General features: G+C 41.7%; 1 protein-coding gene and 1 pseudogene across 2 annotated transcripts in view; both read right to left on the bottom strand.

The window, feature by feature from the left end:
* The window catches only part of Arid4a (AT-rich interaction domain 4A), a 112,064-nt gene that overhangs the window by 6,749 nt on the left and 80,116 nt on the right, over window positions 1-25,199 (bottom strand). For both annotated transcript variants that reach the window (XM_051147195.1, XM_051147194.1), the window contains 12 exons: window positions 23,630-23,702; window positions 22,325-22,419; window positions 22,051-22,148; window positions 20,519-20,750; window positions 18,070-18,320; window positions 15,288-15,485; window positions 11,861-11,945; window positions 11,019-11,160; window positions 7,363-8,493; window positions 7,109-7,213; window positions 1,280-1,486; window positions 83-229 (listed from right to left, as the gene is read on the bottom strand). In XM_051147195.1, the coding sequence (XP_051003152.1) occupies window positions 83-229; window positions 1,280-1,486; window positions 7,109-7,213; window positions 7,363-8,493; window positions 11,019-11,160; window positions 11,861-11,945; window positions 15,288-15,485; window positions 18,070-18,320; window positions 20,519-20,750; window positions 22,051-22,148; window positions 22,325-22,419; window positions 23,630-23,702 (2,764 nt within the window). The remainder of the gene's footprint in view (window positions 1-82; window positions 230-1,279; window positions 1,487-7,108; window positions 7,214-7,362; window positions 8,494-11,018; window positions 11,161-11,860; window positions 11,946-15,287; window positions 15,486-18,069; window positions 18,321-20,518; window positions 20,751-22,050; window positions 22,149-22,324; window positions 22,420-23,629; window positions 23,703-25,199) is intronic.
* On the bottom strand, window positions 22,620-22,984 carry LOC127190242 (40S ribosomal protein S26-like; annotated as a pseudogene).

Below are 25,199 nucleotides of genomic sequence, written 5' to 3'. Positions count from 1 at the left end.
ACACGAACTAAGAGATACAGACTGACTATAGAACGACAGGGAGGAAATCTGAGAGTGAGGTGAGAAACTCGAATAACGTTACCTTCTCTGTCTTTCTTTTTCAATCTTTTCCTCCGTCTGTCGATGGTTGCAACTTCAGACTTCAAAGACATGTAGTATTTTCTGATTTCCTGTAGTTTCTCTTGGAGAAAAGATATTCTCTCTGTACTGTTCATATTATCTAATTCATCTAAAAGAAAAGACAGAATGATTTTATTTTAAAACTTAGATTAACTCTATGAGAGCAAAGAAGACAATTCTATAAAAAGTCTAACTTACAAATCAGTAAAAAATTTAGTTTATTATGACATACATAAGTTCTTTAACTCAAGAACAATTAAATTTATGATTAAGAGTTCTTTACCCTGAATATTCTATATTATACATGCATTACTCTAATCACGAAACATTAGAAAACATTAAATATAAAGTCCTCTGACCTACACGTAATTAGTTGGGGTTTTTTGTTTATTTGTTTTTGAGACGGGGTTTCTCTGGGTAGGCCCAGCTGTCCTGGAGCTCTCTGTTAGAACCCTGGCTGGTTTTAAACGTGGTCAGCACCTGAGTGCTGGGTACTTCTATTTCACTGATTTATATACATCATATTTCATTACAAAGTCTGTGGAGAAACAAACCAAACACCACCCCGCCCCCCAAAAATCAGGGGCAGTGGCACAGGCCTATACTCCCAGCACTCGAGAGGCAGAGGCAGGCGGATCGCTGTGAGTTCGAGGCCAGCCTGGTCTACAAAGTGAGTCCAGGATAGCTCTCAGAGAAACTCTGTCTTGAAAAACAAAAACAAACAAACAAACAAACAAAGTCTGTGTAGCCCAGGTTGTCCTAAAAACTTAAGATCCTCATGAGTACTAGGTTACAGGGTGAAACACACAATCAGTCCATGTTCTGTTTTTTAATTGAAGGATCTTGTCATATTTACCAAGTTAGTATTATCCAAATTTAAAAAAAAAAAGCAGATTTAAATACAACTGTAATGGAATGGCGACATAACTTTTTGGTGATTATTAACATTATTCCAAATTGACATTTAAGAAATGTTACATTTACCAGGCTAGGCGGCTCACACCTATGATCCCAGCACTCGGGAGGCAGGGGCCAACCTAAACTACACAGTGACTTCCAGGAAAGCCAGGGCTACACAGAGAAACCTTGTCTCGAAAAACCAAAAACCAAAAACCAACCGATCAACCCCACTTCCCAGCCCGGCTGCCGGAAGACTCACTAAGTTGGAAGCTCCACTTGTGTGTCCTCGGGGATGAGTTCGGGTGCTTTTCTCTGTGCTTCTCTTTCTCTCCGTCTTTGATGTGAGGCGAGGTTCTTGCAGGAGAGCGAGACAGCTTCTGCGGCTTAGGCAGACTGAGGTGCTTCACTGGTGTGCACTTACTCGAGCTGTCTATGGCAGGAAGATCCTCACTGTCGCTGCTTTGTCCTGTAATAGTAAGTTTACTCCAACTGTAAACCATGAAAAGCCTCAAATACCAAAATGCACCAAAGAAAGCAATTATATCTTGGTATCACACTGGTGAACATATATATACGTACATCAAGGATTACAATAGAAAAAGGGAGAAACATATATCCATAAGCAAAAAAACTGTTTTACAATTATGTGTTATTGAATATTGCTCAGATTTTCTTTTTTCATTGTTTGATTTTGATTTTTTAAAATATATTTATTTATTACAGATATGGTGCTCTGCCTGCATGTTCATCTGCACGGAAGAGGGCACCAGATCTCACTGTGGATGGTTGAGAGGCACCATGCAGTTGCTGGGAATTGAACTCAGGACCTCTGGAAGAGCAGTCACTGCTCTTAACCACTAAACCATCTCTCCAGCCCCTTGATTTTGATTTTTTAAAAGAATGAACTATAGCGTGGGTGAAATGGTTAAGCAGGTAAAGGCATTTGCTGCCAGGACTGCTGATCTGAGTCTGATCTGAAGTACATATTGAAAGGAGAGAAACAGGGTGGGGGTGGAGGCTGGAGAGATGGCTCAGTGGTTAAGAGCACTGTCTGCTCTTCCAAAGGACCGAGGTTCAATTCTCAGCACCCACATGGCAGCTCACACCTGTCTGTAACTCCATTTCCAAAGGATCTGATACCTACACACTAATGCACATAAAAATAAATTATTAAAAAAAAAGGAGAGAATGGGTTCCCACAAGGTGTCCTCTGACACACGCACACACACACTGTGGCACATGGGCACTCCTTTCAAAATTAAAAGAAAAAATTATGAGCTACAGTTCACAAAAGTAATGATAAAAGATCTAACATATTAGTAAGTGGGAAAGCAGGGTTATAAAAAACAATTTTATGTTGCTCCATTGACATAGGCCTGTAATCCCAGCACTCTGGGAGGCAGCAGCAGGCAAATCTCTGTGAGTTCAAGGCTAGTCTGGTCTACAAAGTTAGTTGAGGACAGCCAGGGTTACACAGGGGAAAGCCTGGTCTCAAAAGCATTGCCTTCCCCCCCCCCCACCCAAAGAGCCAACCCAATGATGTATATGGACACACAAATACATCTTGTAAACTCACCCAACATTTTTTTTTCCTTCATTTACATGTACTTTTTAAAAATGGCCTTGATCTTTTTTTTTTTTGGTTTTTCGAGACAGGGTTTCTCTGTGTAGCCTTGGCCATCCTGGACTCACTTTGTAGACCAGGCTGGCCTCGAACTCACAGCGATCCACCTGCCTCCGCCTCCCGAGTGCTGGGATTAAAGGCGTGCGCCACCACGCCTGGCTCTAAAATGGCCTTGATATATAGCCCAGATTGGCCTAACGCTCAGTATGTAGTCCAGGCTGGACTGGAACACAGGACCCTCCTACCTGAGCTGCCTGTGTCCTATGATATTAGGCATGCTGGCCTATGCTCAGTTTTTGACATACATGTTAAAAAAAAGAGAATTCCTTTAGAACTTTGCCTCCCCTCATTGATTCATCCTAATAGCTATGTTTTCAAAGCATCCTCCTTTCACCTTTCACCTTTACGTGACCTTTACTCTCAACAGCACACTCAGTTTCCCAGCTATGTCTGAGTTTACCACCCTTAAGAAACAAACTTTAGCCAGGTGTGGTGGTGCACACCTTTAATCCCAGCACTTGGGAAGCAGAGGCAGGTGGATCACTATGAGTTCGAGGCCAGCCTGGTCTAAAAGCGAGTCTAGGCTACATAGAGAAACCCTGTCTCAAAAAACTAAAAAAAGAAAAAAAGAAAGAAGAAAAAAGAAAAGAAACAAACTTTACCCGGGGGGCCTGTACAAACTGATGCACCAACCAAGGACACTGCAAGCAGAGAACCTAGACCCCCTGTTCAGATATAGATGATGGACAGCTTATTCTCCACATGGAGAAGGGGAGCGGAGAGTGGGGGACTGCCTCTGACAATGAACTCTGGTGCCCGCGATTTGACTGCTGGCCCTTGGCAGAGAGGCCCTGTGGGAACACAGAGGAAGAGGCTATCCAGATGAGACCTGCTAGGCTGTGACCCACCAGTTAGAGATCTAGGGGAGCGGAATAGGGCAGAAGAGGGAGGATGGGAACAGGAAGATAAGAGCGAGGGCATTACAATAGAGATGTAATGTAAATGAATTTTTTTTAAAAAAGAAAAAACATACAAACTTTAGCCCGGTGTGGTGCACACACCTGTAATCCCAGCCCTTGGGAGGCAGAGGCAGGTGGATCTCTGTGAGTTCGAAGCCAGCCTCGTCTATAAGGTGAGTCCAGCCAAGGCTACACAGAGAAACCTTTCTGGAAAAACAAAAACAAACTTTGTTATTGTATGTAGATGTGGAGCAGGGGCTTCAGGCACACGCTGTGGAGGGCATGTGGAAGAACCTTTAAGTGGGTTCTGGGGACAGAACTCAGGTGGTTAGGATTGCATGGTAAATGTGTTACCTACTAAGCCATCTCACTGGCCTCTTATTGGGTCTGAGTTATTTCTGATTATTTGTCCTCAAAAGGGTTTGCTTTGTATTGTTCTACTTGCAGAACCCTGGAGTAAAGACCCGTATGTCGAAGGCCCACAGCCTCCAGCTGTCAGTAGAGTCTAGACCTGCCTTATCCTTAAAAGGGAGGGCAGGTAGGGGAGGGGGAAGCTCCCTTTGGTGGGAACCTCTACCCTTTTTTGGTTTTTTTGTTTTTTTTTTAGACAGGGTTTCTTTGTGTAGCCTTAGCTGTCCTGGATTTGATTTATAAACCTGCCTGCCTCTGCCTCTTAGTCTTAGTGCTGGGATTACAGGCGTGCGCCACGGCATCCAGTTTGGGATAACTGGTCACAGTGTAAAATTGTCAGGAAGAAGAGAAAAATGAACCCCTTGTGCTTAGCTCCTTTGTCTTTTTTTATACAGGCCAGGGTTCCAGCCTAGGGACTAGTGCTGCCCATAGTGGGAGAGTCTTCCAGCCTCAATTAACCTTATCAAGACAATGCCCCACAGGCAGGTCCGAGACTAACCTAGATAATCTCTGACAGTTGTGCCCAGGTTTGTCTGTCTGAGTCTCGATCTTGTCACGTCAGCAGTCAGCATTCAGCACCCATACACATTCCTATGCTTTGTTAGACAAACTTCACTGAGTTCATCTCAGTCAAGGGGAAGGAAGATCGATGAATCTGTAGGCTTGGTTTTGGGGTCACCATACTCCTATCTAGCTATCGACGTCAGGAACTCACACAGATCGTATTTTCAGACCTCCACTTGGTGATCCACAGTAAACTTTACAGCAAGAAGATCCGGGTGACAAGCCTGTACACACTTAGTGGTCATGCCGCTGAATTCTCCTTCAATTCAATGTATTTCCTCTTCTCATAGCATTCATGACTTTGCAGGCATTAGAAGCCTGTTACTGGGTAGGATATCCTCCAAGCTGAGTTTGCTAGCCCTGAGGTGTTGATTAGATCCACATTATGCATTGTAGGAATGTTTTCAACTGTCTCGGAGGAGTACTGCCTCCTTCTGCTAACCTAGGCCTAGTCCTGGAAGCTTCTAGCCTCCGTCCACTCTAACCTAGGCCTAGAATGTTTTCAGCCTATGAGCCTTCTGCTTAATAAGCTCACCCTGTTTTGTTGTTTCTGAGCTCATAGCCGGCTGGTTTAACTTAGCTGTTCTGGCTCAAACTCCTCTCCCGGCCGACTTATTTAATCTTGCTTTTCTCTCAGCATCTGAAAAGCTCTGCTTAGCCTCAAACCAACTCAGCTATCTTTAATAATTTTTCTAGCTTCTTCTCATTCTCTGGCTCGTTCTGTCTTCACCCGTGTCTAGCCTGTTCTCTCTCTCAACCTCCTCTCTCTGCACTGCCTATTATGTAGCTTTCCTCTCTCTTCTCCTGAGAGCTGGGTGTATCCTAACCTGTCTAATCTTTCTGATTTATCACCTTTTCTGGCAGTCAATTAGACATCGCTTTCAAGCATGGGTGCTTCCCTCAACAAACTCTTTACCTTCACTGTTAGGCATTAAAGGTATGTATCACCACGCCTGGATCTAAGCTTTTCTTTATGTGATACTTGCTCTATACTAGGCTGGCCTTGAACTCAGATCTCTTTGTCTCTGTCTCCTGGATTAAAGACATGTTTGTACTCCAGCTGGATTACACAGACCTAGAAGGTCTTTGGATGTGATCTCTCGCCAGAGCAGCCATGTTCTGAATTAAAATTCCTCTACAATGCATCTTTGGTGGAACTATCTCAGATGTTGTAATTCTTCTGTTGTATTCTGTCCAGTCTTACATGGTTTTAATTTGTTCCGTTGCTATGTGGCTCAGGCTGGCTGCAAGTTTGCACTTTTCCTGCTTTGCTCCCCAAATCCTGGCCTTAAAGCATATGCTACCATGCCTAGCCATGAGATGATTCACTCTCATCACATTAGAGTGTGATTTATAAGCTATGAAACTATACTCATGCCCCTTGTAACTTCTAATTAGGTCTCATCCTCTACCACCCTCTTTTCCTTAGTCCTGAATCTACAGATGCAAACCACTTCTGACTGCAGAAACCTGAAACACAATCTCAAGTCCTTTGAAGGGTCTTTGTTCCTGTATGAACTTCATGGTCCTTTTACTAGGACATGTGCTATTTTACCTAAGGCGTAGTCTAACAACAAACTTGTCAAAAATTAATCAGATTTATTTTGATGGTTTAATTTTATTCATAAAAAGTTTGTTTTTCATGTATCTAACCCATTCATGCCAGTTTATTGTTTTATTGATAAAAACTGACTTTACTTTTTAGGATGAGAGCTGGCTTAGGGGTTAAAAGCACTCGCTGTTCTTGCCGAGGACCCAGGCTCAGGTCCCAGCACTCACAATCTAGTTCCAGGGCGTCAGGTACCCTCTTCTGAACAATGTGGAGAGTGGGCAGGTGTGTGGTGCATTAACGTACATGCAGCTAAAACATTCATATACATAAAATTAAATAAATATTTCTAGACTATTTATAAATCCTGGCTAAAGGAGAATATTCTCAGTATAAATGCAAGTTTTGTACACTTTTAGCACCACAACAATTTTTTTCTTTTCTTTAAGATTCTGAAATACCTACTATCCAATTGCTTTCCATTAAATAACAATTTTCTTTCTTATTTTCCTCTTCTTTTGGATTTTGGAGACACGGTTTCTCTGTGTAGCATTGGCTGTCTTAGAACTAGCTCTGTAGCCCAGGCTGGCCTCGAACTCATAGAGATTCGCCTGTCTCTGTCTCCCAAGTGCTGGGATTAAAAGCGTGCGCCACCACAGCCCAGGTAAATAGTAATTTTAGCTGTTGCAGTTCAAAGTACAACTAATGGACACCTTTAGAATGAAATGAAGGGGGAGGCCAGGCTGGTGCAGTGGGGAAGAGCTCCTGCCATGCAAGTCTGAAGATCTGAGTTTGATCCCCAGAACCCACATAAAGACGGAAGGAGAGAAATGACTGCATAAAACTGTTCTCTGATCTGCACATACACACGTGTATGCATACATATGTACACACACACACCATAAAAATAGTGAAAACAATATTCTCAGAACATAACAAAGCTACCCCTTTTTTCGGCCTGAGCCACTGCTGCGCACTGACCTGCTCCATTCTTTTCACTCTTGGCTGCAGCACTTGTTCGCTTTGGGGTTCGCTTTTGCTTTTTTGCCATTAATCCACTATTTCCATCACTTGGCCTTTTCTGACCTGAAATAAAGGAAAAGAACAAACGTGAAAACAAAACCAAAAGCAGAAGCAGACCAGTCCATGTACGCAGCTGCCCACACCATTCCTCTCTTGTAAAACCACGACAGTAAACATGTCATAGCTAGCAACGTCCCTCTAGAAAGCCTTACCCTTCTCTCTGCTCTCTCTCTCTTGTACAATTATACTACAGGTACCAGGGGCAACGCTGGCTTCAAACCCGCTTGCTGGTTCCCTCTCACAGAGGCCTTCTTGCGATTCTTCGGCAATACTATCAACTTCAATTGTTACGTCACTCTCACTCTTTACACTTCGGGACTCGTCTTGGCTGAGAGTAAGTGGGGAAGCTACTGAGAAGTTATGCTGTGCTACAGGAGGTAGGGCAGGCGGAACAGAAACCAGTGAGTTAGACTCCGAGCCTTCAACTAGCACATCCTCAATACTGGTCTTATCCTTCTCATCCAAATCATCCAAGTCTACCTCATGGCAAACCAAGGTTTCAGGCCCGATCAGAGGCATCACATCCTCCTCTTCCTTGAGTGGCGTATGGATAGGTTCTTCAGCTGGACTGTCCAATGGTTCACTGGCTACTTCCTGGATGCCCTGGTCTGGCTCTGCTCTCAGTGAGGGCATCCCTTCATTTTCTGTTTCAAAGTGCTGCCCCAAGTGTGAGCCTTTCATGCCCTCAGGTCCAGCGCCATCGTTGGTCCTTTCTAGGGACACGCCAGTTGTTGCTTCCATTCCATTCTCAAGTCGTATTTTTTTCTCTGGTGATGATTGTCCCAGTATTTTCCGTTTCAACTTCTTTTCTTTCTCATATTGGTCAACTTCATCTTCGGTAGAAGAAAAGTTTTTACAGTCTAGAGAAGAAAACTCCGGGCTATGAGTGTCCCCGTGAGCTTCGCTGCCTGCATCTTCCTGGCCGAATGATGAAATGTTTATAATTTCTAAAGAAAGGTCTCTTGTCTTACTACGCCTCCCCTTTCCTTTAGGAGACTTTTCCACCTGTTTCTTAACTTCCTCTAATTGTTCCACTTTCTTTCCAAAGATATGTACTATTTGACCACTGTCTTCCACCTCTGCCTTCAAGGGGTCCAAGGGCGGCACCTGAGTCCTGTCATTTTCTTTTAATATATGTACAATCTTTGGGTTTTCTTCATCTAGTTTGTCATCGTTTAAATTTTCATTTTTTTCTAATTCTTCTTTAATATCAGGAGAAAGTTCTTCACTTATCGAGCTCTTCTCCAAAGGGTCTTCTGTTTCACTATCAGATGAACAAGAGTCTGCAAGAAGACAGTACATTGTGCAGATGGTTACATTAAATACCAATGTAATAGTTAAAATCCTATGAAATATAAACAAGATCCTTTATATACTTCTGAATTTCTATTTAAAATTTTTATATAAAATAAACCATAGCATCTGCTCTAAAATATAAGGGGAGGGACTAAAATAAAAATATGTGAAGATATAGGATGTGGTGGCAAATGCCTTTAATCCCAGCAGAGGGAGATGGATTTCTGACTTCGAGGCCAGCCTGGAGTAGTGTGAGTTCCAGGACATTCTTAGGTACACAGAAAAACCCTGTCTTGAAAAGACCAACCAACCAGCCAACAAACAAAAAGCAAAACAAAACTAGATAGAAAGCTAGTATGTTAAGTGATTTGGTCTGACTTAATACAAAGATTAACTATTTTGTACTAAGGGAATAAATATAACATTCCACCTAAAATTATTCTGGAAAGAAGAAGTGTTTAAAATGAGCAGTGTGAAGTCTCCATACTTTAAATGTTCTTATTAACACACAAAGCACAGGCAAGACACCTGCTTGCAAGGCAAATTATTCACTTTATGTCGGAGAATTTTTCAAATACTAAGCTAGTATTCTAAGACTATAAAACTATACAATATAAAAAATTACATACTTACATTGCTTATATCTTCCCTAGAGAATTTTAAAAAGGCAAACGCTGAATGTGTTCACATTTTTTTTATTGTTTTAGATTTTTTGAGATAGGGTTTCTCTGTATAAGAGCCCTAGCTGTCCTAGACTTTCTTTGTAGATCAGGCTGGCATTGAATTCAGAGATCCACCTACCTCTGCCTCAAGTGCTGAGATTAAAGGCCTATGTTACCATGCCCAGCTGTGTTCACTTTTTTAATTTTAATTTTTAAAATTTTTATTATTTTAAAAAATATTTTTATTTAATTTTAATTTATGTGCATTGGTGTGAGGGTGTCAGATCTTGGAGTTACAGACAATTGTGAGCTGCCATGTGGGTGTTGGGAATTGAACCCAGGACCTTTGGAAGAGCAGACAGTGCTCTTAACCACTGAGCCAACTCTCCAGTCCCATGTGTTCACTTTTTTAAACGACGGGTTAGGTTTTCTGTGTAGCCTGGCACGCCTCAGTAGAGTCTAGGCATTTCTTAAACCCACAGACATCTCCCTGTGTCTGCCTCCCAAGTACTGGGATTAAAGGCAGGCCAACCCACTATACTTGGCAAAGTTTTATATTTTCTCCTTGTTGGTTTTTCTTTTTATAGGATTTATTTTTATTTTATGAGCAGGAGTATTTGCATGTATGTAGTATACTATGTTCATGCCTGCGGCCCATGGAGGCCAAGAGGACACCAGATACCCTGAAGTTGGAGTTACAGACCTTATGAGTGCCATGTGGGTGCCCAAACTGAACCCCAGTCTTTGGCAAGAACAGCAACTGCTATTATAGGTCAACCATCTCCTCAGACCCCTAAAATAACTGTGTAAGAAGGTATATAATCCTTTTGTGGCTTTAGTAAAAATAGAATGTAGAATTCTATTTTCTCATATTCAAATATTCTTCAGCTATGCAGTTGTATGGCCCTGGTGGGGCTGGTTGTATAGGCCGTACACTGCACCAGGACATGCCTCCTGTGAAACAGCACCCACGAGCAAGAAACCCTGCATTTATATATGATGGGAACCTGCAACAAGCAGGTGGCACAAAGGAGGAAAGACAATCTTTTATGGCCTACACTGCAGCCAATGGTAAACCTGTTCTTTAGTAGTTTTCCTCTTTTAAGGAGGGTAATTTTATAATACCACCATTTAAAATCTCTTAAATTACATAGAAAAAAATAATGAAGATAGAAAGTGAAGGGAAGGTTAAAGCAGAGTAAAATACGCTGACCTATGCTCAGGACAAAGCACTCCTATACCCATTAGCTTGTGCTCTCAACAAGCCTCAGCTCTGGGGGCAGGCTTGAGGTACCGAGCAGACAGGAGTGTCACGCGATTTGAAGCAGAGCACAGCACACACTAAGGTTCATGACTGTCTATTTTCCCTAAATTAAGCCAGCTGTACCTAAAATCCTTATGACAGATGGTATCCTGGTTAATATCACTAGAGCTTAAATTAAAATATACAACAAAGTATTAGCTGCCAAATTAATTTTGTGGTTTAATCATGTTAGGCTAGAAGTTGAGATAAGATGCTATGATTCTCACAAAGTGGCCATCCTGGGGCCACACAGCTATATTTCTTGTCAGAGCCACATAGTTACAGTTTGGTCAATGATGACTGTATATAATTGTGGTCCTACTGTCAGCTCTTGTCACCTAGGGACACTGTGGCCCCTGAGTTTGGTAAGCACCCTCTATCACACTTGTACAATGCTGAGGCCCTTCCTAGAATGTGTCCCCACTGTGACGTGATGGAGATGCATGTGAATTTGTAATGTTTTAAGTCAACAGCCCTTGAAATGGAGCCCTCCGGTCCCACTGGACAGAGTGGCTGCCTGTCCCGCTGCCATGGGCATTTCTGGTACCTGATTTTCCTTCACTGTTTGACGTCTTAGATAAACTGTATGGCATATTTGACGAAAAGGCAGATTTTAAAGGAGGTCTTCCCCGTTTGGACTTCTGCCTCTCTTCGTCCCTCTTTTCGTCCTTTTCACTATCTTCTTTATTCTAGGTAGCAACAACAAAACGCATGAGAAGGGTGAGGGCCTTTCAAAAATGGACATTCTATTTCTCCAAGAAAATCTTATTAACTCCAAAACAAAAGGCTGGTTAATTAAATGTCAAATCCTAATATGTGCTTATAGAAAAATGTACAACAGTTATCTAATCTATTCATATGACTACAATCACTCCCCCTGTTTCCTCATTGCCTGCTAAGGGAACAAAAAAGCATCAAAAAACACATGAAACACTAGGCAGACCTCTACAGCAGGGACCATGGATGAAAGAAGTGAGAAGGTGTACAGTGGTCCAGCAGACAGGTTTGACACTGTGGAGATGGTAGTAAAAGGGAGAACTGGATTTCCACAGTGATGGGTCCTCTGTGTAGTTTTAATGATGGATAGCAGTGTTATTCATCTGTCCAGCTCTACTGAAGGCACAAAGACCCAGAGATGTCTTACCCTCTGATGTACACACCACACAAGGTAAACTGTGGCTGCTTTTACCACTATAACTCTCTGGTAAGGGTGAGGGGCTAACAGTGCAAACACCATACCCACACAGGGCAAAGGGCATATCGGAAATTCCTGTACCTTCTTATTTTTGCTATGAAGGTAAAACTACTAAAACACAGTATCTCACAGAAAAAGATACAACTTGAATAATTCCTGTACCTATTATAAGAGATATGAATGCATGAACATACCTTAACTTTCTTCTTTTGTTTTTTCTTTGGTCCACCTTTGTCCAAGGGCCAGATTATCCTGTCAGCCTTTACCCATTCATCATATCTTAAAGAAAAAAGTTTAGCTTTCACAATGATATTCTACACACACACGCACACACACACACACACACACACACACACACACCCCTGTACCCTGCATGCTCAAGCAATGAAATAAAAAAGTCTGTTTCTAGTGTTGTCAAAGAGTAAAGAGAATAGAAATTGCCTATTGGTAAGGGATGCTAGCAGCTGTCCTGGGTATTCAGTGTAGCCACTATGTACTTGGGAGGCAGAGACAGGTGGACCTCTGTGAATTCGAGGCCAGCCTGGTCTACAAGAAAGTTCCAGGATAACCAGGGCTACACAAAGAAACCCCGTATCAAAAAACCAAAACCAAACCAAACAAAGAGGTTCAGCGAGCAGGCTGGGGGGGGTAAGCAAAACTCCTGACTTTAAACTATTTGAACTGTTTCATTTTTCAGTTCTCACAATATGAACTTATAGGCAGATTTTATACTAGAATTCATTCTACTGATAATAAAAAGATACCAATTTGCAAGCTCCCAATCATTTATTAAGTCCTCTTTTTCTGTCCTCCCCAGAACTCTAGCATCTATTATTCCTAATAAAACTTTATTATAAAATATGTCACTGAAGTTATTTAGAGGTATTTATATTTAATTTAATTTTATCTACATTTGTTTTCTTTAGCCCAAGCTGAAGACTCATCTTTCCTGCACCTTTCTGAAAAACATTGTCAACATCTGGATTTCAACACAATCCTTCCTGTTACTAGTAATGGACAAGTAGATTGAACTATCCAGAACTAAAAAATACTTCTTGCATTGTGCACATGCAGAGATATCTATAGTAGTTAATAACGCTGTAAGCTGGTTGCCCTGGAGACATGGAAGGCACATGGCTCAAGTATATGCAGGCCTCAGCTGCCCTGAACCCCGATGCTGATACTACAGCTCCTTACCCAACAGCTGAACCTTTGGAACAGAGATCGCTATTAATACCTTATTTATAAACATTATTAATATTATAAATATATACCAGGTATATAGAATATGCAGAGAATAGATAAACAAGACCTTGCTTTCATGTCTAATATAAAACATATATACTATATAGTTAAGTATAGTCTGGCAAGTGCATAAGAAAGACACATACTGGATCTAGGGCTATGAAGAAGAAAATATGTTACGCCTGAATTTCCCAGGACACTTCAAAGCAAACAAAGAACAGGCCTCTCTGGAGGAACACAGCGTGGTCCGCGCTAGCTGGTCTGAGTGGTAAGTCAGGCAGGTATTAGCAGCCACAGCAGGGCTCCTCTCACGCATGCATTTTAGATGCTCCCATTTAGCAAGAGGACTAAATTATCTAGAAACTATATGGGCTCTTTGTAAGGCAGAATTACACTGGCTTTTAGGAAGATGTATGGACAACAAAAAGTCATGAGTAACCAGAGGTAACTAATGAGCGCGATGACAGGAAAAGGAAATTCCAGGAACACGGATACACACAGACAGAGTAGATGGCTGGGAACAGACGTGAGCCTGAAGTGGGAGAGTGGACACACATGCTGCAGCCTGATCAGGATACAGATTCTGCTGTGTACTACAACCCTGTAAAGTAGTGCTGGCAAGGGCGGGCGTGGTGGCACACGCCTTTAATCCCAGCACTCAGGAGGCAGAGGCCAGCTAGTCTACAGAGCGAGTCCAAGACAGCCAAGGCTAACACAGAGAGACCCTGTCTCGAAAAACTAAAAATAGTGCTGACACCTAACACAAAGCACTGACTGCGTGCTGCATTGCGGTATACTAACACACAGCATTGACTGTGTGCTGCCCTCGCTCTATGCTAACACACAGCACTGTGTGCTGTTATCACTCATGCTAACACAGCACTGACTGTGTGCTGTTATCACTTATGCTAACACAGCACTGACTGTGTGCTGTTATTACTTATGCTAACACACAGCACTGACTGTGTGCTGCCATCCCTCTATGCCAACACACAGCACTGACTGTGTGCTGCCATCCCTCTATGCTAACACACAGCACTGACTGTGTGCCAGCCATCTCTCTATGCCAACACATAGCACTTACTGTGTGCGTGCTGCCATCGCTCTATGCTAACACACAGCACTTACTACATGTTAGCCATTGCTCCATGCACTTTGCATGCAAGTTAACATGGGGATTATGAGTCTATGACTCAATTATAAAGAACTCAAAGCTGCCAATCTGGAGATGAGGGAACTGAGTCATAACAGGGCACATGTCTAGAATGCAGAAAAGGCGGCACAATATGGCTTCACGTCACCCCAGAGCAGCAACAGCTTTACACACACATTAAAGACGAACTCAGAATGATGGGCCTCAGTGTGGCTCTAAGCTGCTCTGACTCTCACGGCCAGACTGAGTTGTCTTCCCTTGACGGTGACCAATTTCACAGAACTGAAACATTACAAGTCTGCTCCATGCCCATGGAGGATCAAAACAGAAACAAGACAACTCCCTAACCATGTCTAAACCCATTAAAAACAACAACAACAACAACAAAAACCAGGGAACACTGTGCAAACCACAAAAATGGCAAAAATGTCCTTTTCCCTGGCTAACGACTGCCTTCTGCTTCTTTACCAACTGGAGAATTAACTTTCATCTAGCCTTCTGGCATAGGTAAGAATTACCAAGAAAACCTCACAGAATTAATCACCTTCCTGACTGTCAGTGCAGAACAAAGACTTTTTTAAACCTCCTACATAGCAGAAGCTCAAATTTAAGTCATACACACAGATTGTGATTACTTAGCCAACCCAAAGCTATCGCAGTGCTTGACACTGGCTTGACTTCTGAGGAAGGAAATAGACGCACACGGCCTGGAGACGTGGCCCCACTCCTGACTCCCCCGCAGGTCGTCAGGGCCCTGCACTATCCCTATTTCCTGAGGTGAAGCCCTGAGCTTCCTCAGTCTCAGCCATCACCCTGGCAGTGAGGGCCCACGGCTCTCCCTCTTGTGTTCTGTCTTCCTGTAAAAGAGTAATAAACTTGTTCCAATGGCAGACCCTGCTGGTCTCTGGTGTGAGGCACTGACAGTTCACACACACACACACACACACACACACACACACACACACACACACACACACACACACACACACACGGGTTCCCCACAGCACTGCTTTGTTTGTTTGTTTGTTTGTTTGTTTGTTTTTGTTCTGTTTTTCGATATCCGGCTGGCAGTCCTGGACTCACTCTGTAGACCAGACTGGCCTTGAACTCATGAAGATCTACCTGCTCCTGTCTCCCAAGTGCTGGGAGTAAAGGCGTGCACCACCACGCCCAGCAACACTGCTCTTTTTTAGCCACTGAAAAGAATGTGCTTTACTTCTTACCTGACGTTCCATCCATAATAATGCACCAAGTATAAAACCTCCCCGTCATCCATCTCGGTGCTTTTAATGCTGGCTTCATAAATTTTCTGAGTTTTTCCTCGTCCATACTTCACTTTCACTTTGGTTCCTGTCACGCAGGGCTCTGAGTTGTCCTCGTCTTCCTCCCCTTCCGAGTCACATTTGCTTTCTGTTTCTTCCCTGCAGTGAATTACAGCATTGAGAAAAGCTACTAACAGCTTAGCGGGGAACAGAGCAGTCAGCGCTAAGAGCTCCAGCATGTCGTCTTTACAACCTACGTTTACCGTAGTGACATGTCAGTGGAGGAGGAGGAGAAGAAGGAGGAGAAGGAGAAGACTTCATGGACTACTTACTAAGGAACTGATTATGTAAAGGTGCACTGTACAGAGGGGAAACCACACTTGTTGAAGGCCAATCAATAATCACAGCCAATGATGATACAGAGTCAATAAATCACTTTTAAACCAAAAAAGAAAAAAAGAAAAAAAGAAAGACTAAAAACCACATGCCCTGGAATGGCCTTTGGGATTCACTCATGTGCCACCTGACTTTTGAGAATTTTCTAAAGCTACTTGTAAATTTTTGCAACCAATTCTCTTAAATCTGCTTTAGCACCACTGCCTTCTCACATGTTTTTAGCATGACAAACTTTTTGGTGGGTAAAGTAGTGAACAAAGGCGCCCTGTCTCTTAAGCTCGGTTCTGTTTTAAACATGAGGCTACTATCTGAAATTACAGGAGAGTGAGGGTAGAACAGAGCTTCTGAGCTATGTGTTGATTTCTACCTGTAACTCTCTCCCAGCAGCCTTTCGTTGCTTCGCTGATTAAACGTGAAGGGAATCATATGAGAAGTCCACCACTTTTAAAAACTGTGACCATGCAGTGAGTGTGGCATCTATCAGCCTCAACAGCGACAATGGAGGCGCTCTACGAGTTTCAAAAGCTTCAGGACGTCTTTTTAAGGTCCACGGTCCACACAGGGCATCGTGTCAGTGGCCCCAGGGCCCATGACTGAAGCTTTGATAGCTCATTGCTTTGGGAATATTTGCTCTCCAGGGATACTTCTCACAAATCTCCTTAAGAAATCATTTCAGGGGCTGGAGAGGTGGCTCAGAGGTTAAGAGCACTGACTGCTCTTCCAAAGGTCCCGAGTTCAGTTCCCAGCAACCACATGGTGACCCACAGCCATCTATAATGAGATCTGGTGCCCTCTTCCAGCCTGCAGGTGTAATGCAGGCAAAGCATTGTATATATAATAAATAAATCTTAAAAAAAAAGAAAGAAAGAAAGAGAAAGACGAAAAAGAAAGAAAGAAGAAAGAAAAAGAAAGAAAAGAAAGAAAGAAAGAAAGAAAGAAAGAAAGAAAAGAAAGAAAAATCATTTCAAAAACACTGAGAAAATCTACTTAAAATAAAAATCTCAATGACTCTTGATACGGATTGAGACTATGTGCTGTCTGTTATTTGCACACTCAGCTTTTATTTAATAAAATAGAACATTATCCTTCATACTGAAGACTGAATTCTTTGCTCTAAAATATTTGCTCCATTTATGTATCAAGTACGAAATATTTTCGCTATATATTTATTTACAGACTTATTATAATTAGAACCTACTTTTAAAGTGCTCACCTTTGCTCAATTTATTGTTTTAAATATTTAAAATCCTGTACTTATTATTCTCAATTCTAAATTATTTCCTGCTTTTAAAATGCTAATTATACTTCACTGCAGCTTTTTAAAATTAAACTATTTCACAGAAAACTGCAACAGCATATCTTTTCAACAAGCATTTAATACTTCTGCTATTTCACAAGTTACTACTTTTCTAACTACTAATTCTCCCAATGGTTTATTTGCAAATAGTGTCAGCTACCATTCAGAGACAGCCGACTACTTTCTCCAAATCTGACTTATGATCTCGAACTTCTAGAAAATGTAGCATTGCAAGATAAAATAACTAAAAAAATAACTGAAGAAAAGCTTCTATTTTTAAGTTAAGTGTGTTATGCTGTTGTTTTAAAACCTGTTTTTTAGTAATACCTAAAAATTAGTAAATTCATTTGATCACATGTAAAGAATGGCCCACTACATAGCATGGTGTGACATTACCTTGATCTAGCTCAACTGTCTGACTTTTGGGCTATTTTTAAGTCACTTCAATCCATGCAAGCCTAATACATGGGGGGAAAAATACAATATTCATTCAACAGCAAATAGAATGAACATTAAAAAGCTTGAATTTATTGATGAGATGTGGGGCAAGAATGTATTTTCCAAGCTTGAGTCAGGGGTGCATGCCACTTACTCTAATACAATAACTTGAAAAAGGAAAATGTCTTAAGTAAAGCTAACACACAGAAACATCTGCTAGTACTGTGCACCCATGTGTTTGTTAGCTTTCCCACATTGTACCTTTTTTAAAATGGAAATTTTGCTGTCGCTGTTTCCTCTTGTCCACTTCCTCCATTTTTCTCCAGCTCCCTTCCCTGCTGTCAACTGCAGGACCTTTCTTTTGACTGGGTGGCGCAGCCTTCTTTGAGGCCACTGTTTAGGGCACAAGTGCTATTAAAATGGTGCGACCAGTATATTCTCCAACTCCGAAAGGGGATACACATCATCTTCACAATGTGTCTCACCTTCATTAGACAAGAGGAACGGAAGTCCCAATAAGAAGACATCCCCTCACACCTGAATCTCTAAGCAGGAACAAGTACGGCTGGACCCCAGCCAGGCGCTCTGGGGAACAGACATAAGACAATGTACCTCTCTTGGCTTCTGTCTTCCTCTTCATCTGATTCTTTCTCAGAATCCTCTGGCTTTTTAATTTTCTTTTCTTTGTGCTTTGGTGTGTTTTTCCTCCCGAGTAGCAGCTCGTTTTCTTTTTTCTCTGCTGTCTCATAGTCATCGATGACATCCTTATTTTCTGTATCGTCTTTGATGAATTGCTCTTCTATTTTCTCTTCTTCTATTTCCTTTTTAATAGAATTTGCATCTCGAACAGTTTTCCTTCGTCCCTAGTAGAGAGATTAAAAGCTTTAAGGGAGCTACTACTACAAAGAGAGAAAGACACCTTTACAGCTTTCCCTGAAGCCTCATGGCAGCGACTATGCTGCTTCATGCTTCAGAGAAGAATCTGAACACCATAGTATGTACTATTCCCTTCCTTTTGGAAGTAAACGAATAATCAATATAAATCTCTTAATTTTTTCCAATACTACTATGAACTCCAGACACATAATACATAAGGAAATTCTTTTTCCCCTAGTGCAGACCACTTTCTCCAAATTTGACTTATGATCTCAAATTTCCAGAAAAGATAGCATTCCATGTGCGCATGCACACGCACACACACACAGACAGACAGACAGACAGACAGACAGACACACACACACACACACACACACACACACACACACACACACACCCCAAAGCAAAACCTAACAGTTCAACAAGGCATGGTATAGTTCAACCCTGTAATCCCAACACGTGGAAAATGGAGACTGGAGGATCTAAAGTTCAAATTTATCTACATCTATATAGTGAGCTGAGGCTAGCCTGGGCTACATGATTACCTCTCTAAAAATAAAATAACAGCACTTTAAAATAAAAAACTTTAATTTACACATTTCATGAAATTCATTAAAAGATTTCACTTATTAGATGACAGAATGGTCAGCTTTAAAGGAAGCTTGGTGGTTAGGATCACGGTCTGCTCTTCCAGAGAACCGGGGTTCAATTCCCAGCATCCACATGACAGCTTCCAACTGTCCAATACACCAGCTCCAGGGCACTAAGCACCCTCACACAGATATACATACGGGCAAAACACCAGTGCTCATAAAATAAATAAATCACTAAAAAACAAAACAACAACAAAAACAGGATTTCTGGAGACTGGAGAGAAGGCTTAGTGGTTAAGAGCACTTAATGCTTTGGTAAAAGATTGGAGTTCAATTCTTAGCACCCACAAGACAGCTTAAAACCATATGTAACTCTAATTCCAGGGGATCTGGTGTCCTTTCCTGGCCTCTGTGGGCTCCAGGTCTGCATATGTTGCATAGACATACATGCAGGCAAACACTGATACACATAAAATAAAAATAAACAAATCTTTTTAAAAAGAGGAAAAACAAAACAACCAACCACAGGATTTCTGAACAACTAGAGCAAAGGTAACTTCACTTTCCCTCCTGTTAAATATGGCTTCACCAACAAGTAGGATACATTAGGAACTCAGAGCCAGGCATGGCGGTGCACGCCTTTAATCCCAGCACTGGGAAGCAGAAGTCTGTGAGTTTGGGGCCAACAATGGTACATACTAGAGACTTTGTCTCAAAAACTAAAAAGAATTGATTTCTTTGACAGTGTAGCAATCCATTAAATGATAAATCATGCCACTGGGCATGGATCAGAATAATGAATGATAATCCTTCATAAAACTTTAATCAATAGAGAGGAACACAGTGCATGGGAAAAGAGAAATCAATTTATGCACAAATAAAGCAGTGCAGTGTGCACATAGGTCTACAGGAAGCACAGGAATTACCAAGAGGCAATTCATTCAACTACTTAATGAGCACTCTCTATGTGCTGTGTGCTTCTTTCTTCAACCCCATCCTTGCCTTCATGGAATGCAACTTGAGTACAGAGGGAGGAAAGGAGATCAAATTAATTCAGGCCGTGCAATTCAGACAATTTCAGGTAAGAGGAGTGAGAAAGGAGGAAGGAGCAACTGTTAGTACAGCAACCTGTGCAGGTTTCACTGAGGTGACATTTTAGCAAGATACCTGAGTACATGGGACTGAGCCAGACAACAAAGACCTGAACAGGCTATAACAGAGAAAAGATGAGTGCATTTATGTAGGGTGGGGTGTGTGTGTGTGTTGTTTTTATCTGTCTGGTTTGGTTTCTTAGGACAGGGTTCCATGTCGTGGCTCAGGCTGGCCTGGACCACAGTGTGCAGCCCAGGTTGAACCCATGACAAGCCTCTTGCCTTGGGCTTCTGTGTGCTGTGATTATAGATATGAGTCATCACGCCTGGTGAGGAGGAGTCTGCAAGTAAAAGGAGTAATATGCACTGCCCATAGAGAAACATAAAGTACTGGAAAATAAACTAGGTTTTCTGCACAAATTTTAGCATATATATATTAAAATATCCACAATAAAATGTTTAAACTAATGCTTAAAGCAGATAAAACTACTAAACACTCACTCTTGGAGACTTCAGTTCCACGTCTTCTCTGTCACTTTCACTGTTTGAATCAGTGTTCTCCTCAGGCTCGCTCTTCACGTCCATTAACGGCATTTCCTGGTCCACTTTTGGAGCCTCTTCCATTGATTCTTCAAAGTCTTTTTTTTCCACTTTTACTTTTGGTTCATGGTGGTGTATAGTTCTGAACTGAATATTTGCAGAGCGGCAGTACTCCTCAAAACCATAGAGATACCTAAACACACAACGTTTCAGCTTCAGAAATCTTGGTCTCTGCATTTAACTTGACTATTAGGTAATAAGATAGTAAGTTTAAAAAAAGAAAAAAGGCATGTAAAAGTATTCTGTGGGCCAGGTATGATGGTGCACACCTTTAATCAGAGGCAGGCGGATCGCTGTGAGTTCAAGGCCAGCCAGGTCTACAAAGCGAGTCCAGGACAGCCAAGGCTATTACACAGAGAAACACTGTCTCAGAAAACAAAAACAAAAACAAAACCCAAAAGCAAACAAAAAAAAAGAAGTATTCTTTGTATGTTAGTAATCTGCACGCCTTTGATACAGTCAGACAGAAATACCATCAACTAAGATCTGTACTGAGAACCTGAGACTCTGACAATTCAGAAAAACTATCCCCAGAACACTGCTCTAGACTAGCAGTTCTCAACCTGTGGGTTGCAACCCCTTTGGGGGCCAAATGACCCTATCACAGGGTTGCATATCAGATATGTACATTAGGATTCATAACAGTAGAAAAATTACAGTTATGAAGTAACAAGGAAAATAATTTCATGGTTGGGGGTCACCATAACACGAGGAGCTGTACTAAAGGGTTACAGTGTGAGGATGGTTGAGAGCCACTGCTCTAGAACATGTATATAACTACAACTATAGCCTATGAGCTGGCGCTGCAGATGACGTGCGCTCCTGCGTCCCTGACATTAAAGAGGGGTCAGCATGGCACGGGGAGTGGAGTAATCTGCATACCTTTCAGACACATGGAGCTACTAGCTTAATTTGTAACATTTATGCCTCTCATTTGGAGTGTTAATGCTGTTCCCTGCAAATGCTTGCTTGCTTGCTTATTTATCATTTATTAGTTTATTTGTTGTGTATGGGTTTCAAGACAGGGATTCTCTGTGTAGCCCAGTTGTCCTGGAACTCACTGTGTAGACTAGGCTAGCCTCAAACTCAGAGATCGACCTGCTTCTGCCTCCCGAGTGCTGGGACTAAAGGGGTGCACTACCATGCCCAGCTAAAGTTTATTCTTTTAAACTCTGTATTGATTCTTTGTAAATTACACATCATGTGCCCAATCCCACTCATGTCTCCATCCCTTCGTATCTAGTCTCTGCCCTTGCAACCTCCCCATAAAAAAACAAAACAAAACAAAACAAAAACCAAAAAGACAAAAACAAAAACCTCCCAGACAAAAAAAAAATCTTGCCATGGAAGCTGTGGTGTGTCACACAGTACACCCTTTCCCTCAACAGCTTTACTTGCTAATATTCACTCTTTAATGAGGCTGGACTACTTACTTTCTATAGGCAGTTTTTACATTGTAAGAAGCAGCTGAATTCAAAATCGGAATGCCAAGGTCCATATAAATTTGCTTCCATACAGCGCCACTATCAATCTAGAAATGAAGACTTTCGTTAACAACTGTCAAAGGGAATAATCATTGCACCAGCATTCTGTGTGCTTTTAAGAAAATGTAGTCAATGCAACATCAAATAATCGAACTTCTCACCTTCTCACCCCACAAACAATGCTACACTTAGATTGTCACGTCCCCCCTGGTGATACACTTACATTGTCACATCCCCCCTGGTGATACACCAATCTGAAGAGTTTGAAGAGGTTGAGATCTTTATAGCCCAAAACAGGTGGCTTGTTGATTGGAGTACCTTTTATAATGTCAGAAGGGAAAAATAAAGTGTTCAGCCAAATGAAAACTACTGATTTGAAAGTAAAGATATTGACTTCTAAATCAAGAAAATTTTTTTTACTACAGGTATATACTTGAAGGTCCTAGGATCATATAGACACAAATCCTCTCTGTGCTCTCTATGCAGTTTGGTGGGCTCCCTGAATTTTTTTTTTTTTAAGTATAACTCCCATTTTATTTGTCTGAAGTAGTTTTTCTTCTGTCCTGTCTTTACATGGCCTTTGGTGGAGGTCGTGGTGCAGCACCAGCAGGTCTAAACCATGGTGGGGGTGTCCGGTCCTTCCGGGCCTCAGAGATCGGTTCCTGACCACCTTGCTATCAGCTTGACGTGGAGCTGGGGAAGCACATTAGCATTAAAGACACTGGCTTAGGGGATGTCCCTGACAGCGGCGGCCTCTATAATGTTCCGGATGACGAACTTCTTAAAGGCCTTGTCCTTGGGCACGCTTCGGGCACAGTTCGTGCAGCCAATTGGCTGCACGACCCTTTTTGGCACAGCTGTTGTTTCTCCTTTTTTCGGTCATCTTGGCGCCTAGACCCAAAAGCGGCTCCCTGAATTTTAGGAGCTGACACTTCTACTATCAATCAAGTTGCCTTTATGCCAGTGAAGTGGCTAACATTAAATTAAAATTTCTCTGCAGCGCGAGCAAATGAAGCAGAAAGGCTGCAGTGTCTCCCTTGCCACTTAGCACAACGCGGAAAGCTGCACGCGGCTCTCTGCAGGGCCTTTCAAGCCACAGGATGTCTAGAGTCAAACTACCCGCGGACTTTCTAGGACTAAAAACTGCCAGAGTGGTGATTTGTAATGGTTCTATTTCTTTCACCTCTACTGGAAATCCTATCCCACTCAGAAGGAGATTGATATCTGTTATCTTCAGCCAGAGGAGCCAAGGAGCTGGTGAGTTCATTCGCCTCAAGCACAGCATTTTACCATTGTAATAAATTACTATACAGAGTAACATTATGATTGGTCACTTTTTATTTCTGACTATTTTAATCTTTTTATAAATACAAGGGAGACCAAATTTAATGATATAAATACTGATTTTCTATGTATTCCAAACATTTAACTGCCATCAGGTATAAGCAGCTTTCATTGGAAACAAGACCCTCCTAACATGGCGGAAATAACGCACATACCCCAAGTGGCAAGCCATAAAAAGGCATACCTCTGTCTTCCATAAACTTATAGAGCTGTTGGAGGAAGTTGTCCCTCTCTTCAGGGTCCAGTTCTTCCTCAGGCTATAAAGGCAAGCACAGGGAACAGAAGGAGACATGATGTTACCTTTGTTAAGGAGAACCCCTGCTGTCTCAATGCTTTGGAGTTATTGCAATTTGGGGGCTCAAACTCTAGGCCTCCCAAATGCTAGGAACTCCACGGCTGAGTTCATCCCTAGCCCTTAACTGACAAGCTGATAACAAAGACCTGCTGCACCCATCAGCCAGTCTCCACCCTCCGTCTACTGTCCACTCTGGCCCTGCTTTGAGTATGACCAAAGACTAACAAGAGTCAGAGGAAAAGATTCCAGAACAGAGCAAATGGACTGTTTTTTATTTCATTTGACTTTATCTGGGGAAAACCAAAAACGTCATATGGCCCATACAACTATATTGGGAGATAAGCATAATAATGCCAAGGATTTTTATATAAAATATTATCGTTGAATGAATATAAAGTGGCAATGGTTTTTTGTTTAGATAAGACTTGTTTTTATTAATCTGAAATCTATTCGAGCAAATCATATAAATTATATTTTGGATCAGACCCCATGACCCATTTGTCTCCCCCTAGCCTGCTTTTCTCTGCTTTCCTTGGTCTGTATTTGCTACTGTAACCTTTTAAAGCATTTATAAAAAACATAGTGTAACGATGTCAAAAGGCTGGACACTCCTTACCTCTGCTTCAAAGTCAAACAAAAAGAATTGGTTTTAGTAGACACATAATTACTTAGTTGGACTTGCCCAAGTGTGTGTGTGTGTGTGTGTGTGTGTGTGTGTGTGTGAGAGAGAGACAGAGAGAGAGAGAGAGAGAGACAGAGAGAGACAGAGAGAGAGAGAGAAAGAGTTTCTGTAAAAAATAAATTTCCAAACACCACTTATTTAAAGTGTTGCTATTTATTGATTATATAAATCAATATATTGAGTATATAAGTAATATTATAGGGAAATACTATTTTCCTATAATATTATTATGGATTAAAATAAAATATCCTTGGGCCGACAAGTTGGCTGAGTGGGTAGGGGCACTACCACTATGCTTGACAACCTGAGTTCAATCCCTGGGTCCCACATGATGGAAAAAAAGAACTGATTCCCACAAATTATCTTCTCATCTTCACACACATGCCCTGGCACGCATGCATATACACATACACACGTGTTATAAAAATGAAATATCTTTTGGTAGATTATCTATAAATATGTACAGTTTTTCTGTTTTTGTCTTGAGGCAGGGTCGCTAGCAGGGCAGGCCGCGCTCAGCTCTGTAGGTGAGGATGCCCTGAGCTCCTCGTCCTTCTGCCCACACCTCCCCTGTGCTGAGAGTGTAGACACACACCATGCCTGACTTACAGAAGTTATTTAACACTCAGCAGTTCTATGAAGTTAATAAAACACTAGTGTAAGGATCATGACTTCAGAAAACAACATTCTTGTGCTCTAAGGGAATAATTCAGACTTTTACCTTTTAATATAACTATGTTCATATGAAAAGCAATGTTCAGGTGACAAATATTGATT

This window comes from Acomys russatus, chromosome 1 (genome assembly GCF_903995435.1).
Source record: "Acomys russatus chromosome 1, mAcoRus1.1, whole genome shotgun sequence".
In the NCBI taxonomy this organism is placed as follows: Eukaryota; Metazoa; Chordata; class Mammalia; order Rodentia; family Muridae; genus Acomys; species Acomys russatus.
The sequence above is the reverse complement of the archived record's forward strand: the minus strand, read 5'-3'. Positions and strand labels throughout refer to the sequence as shown.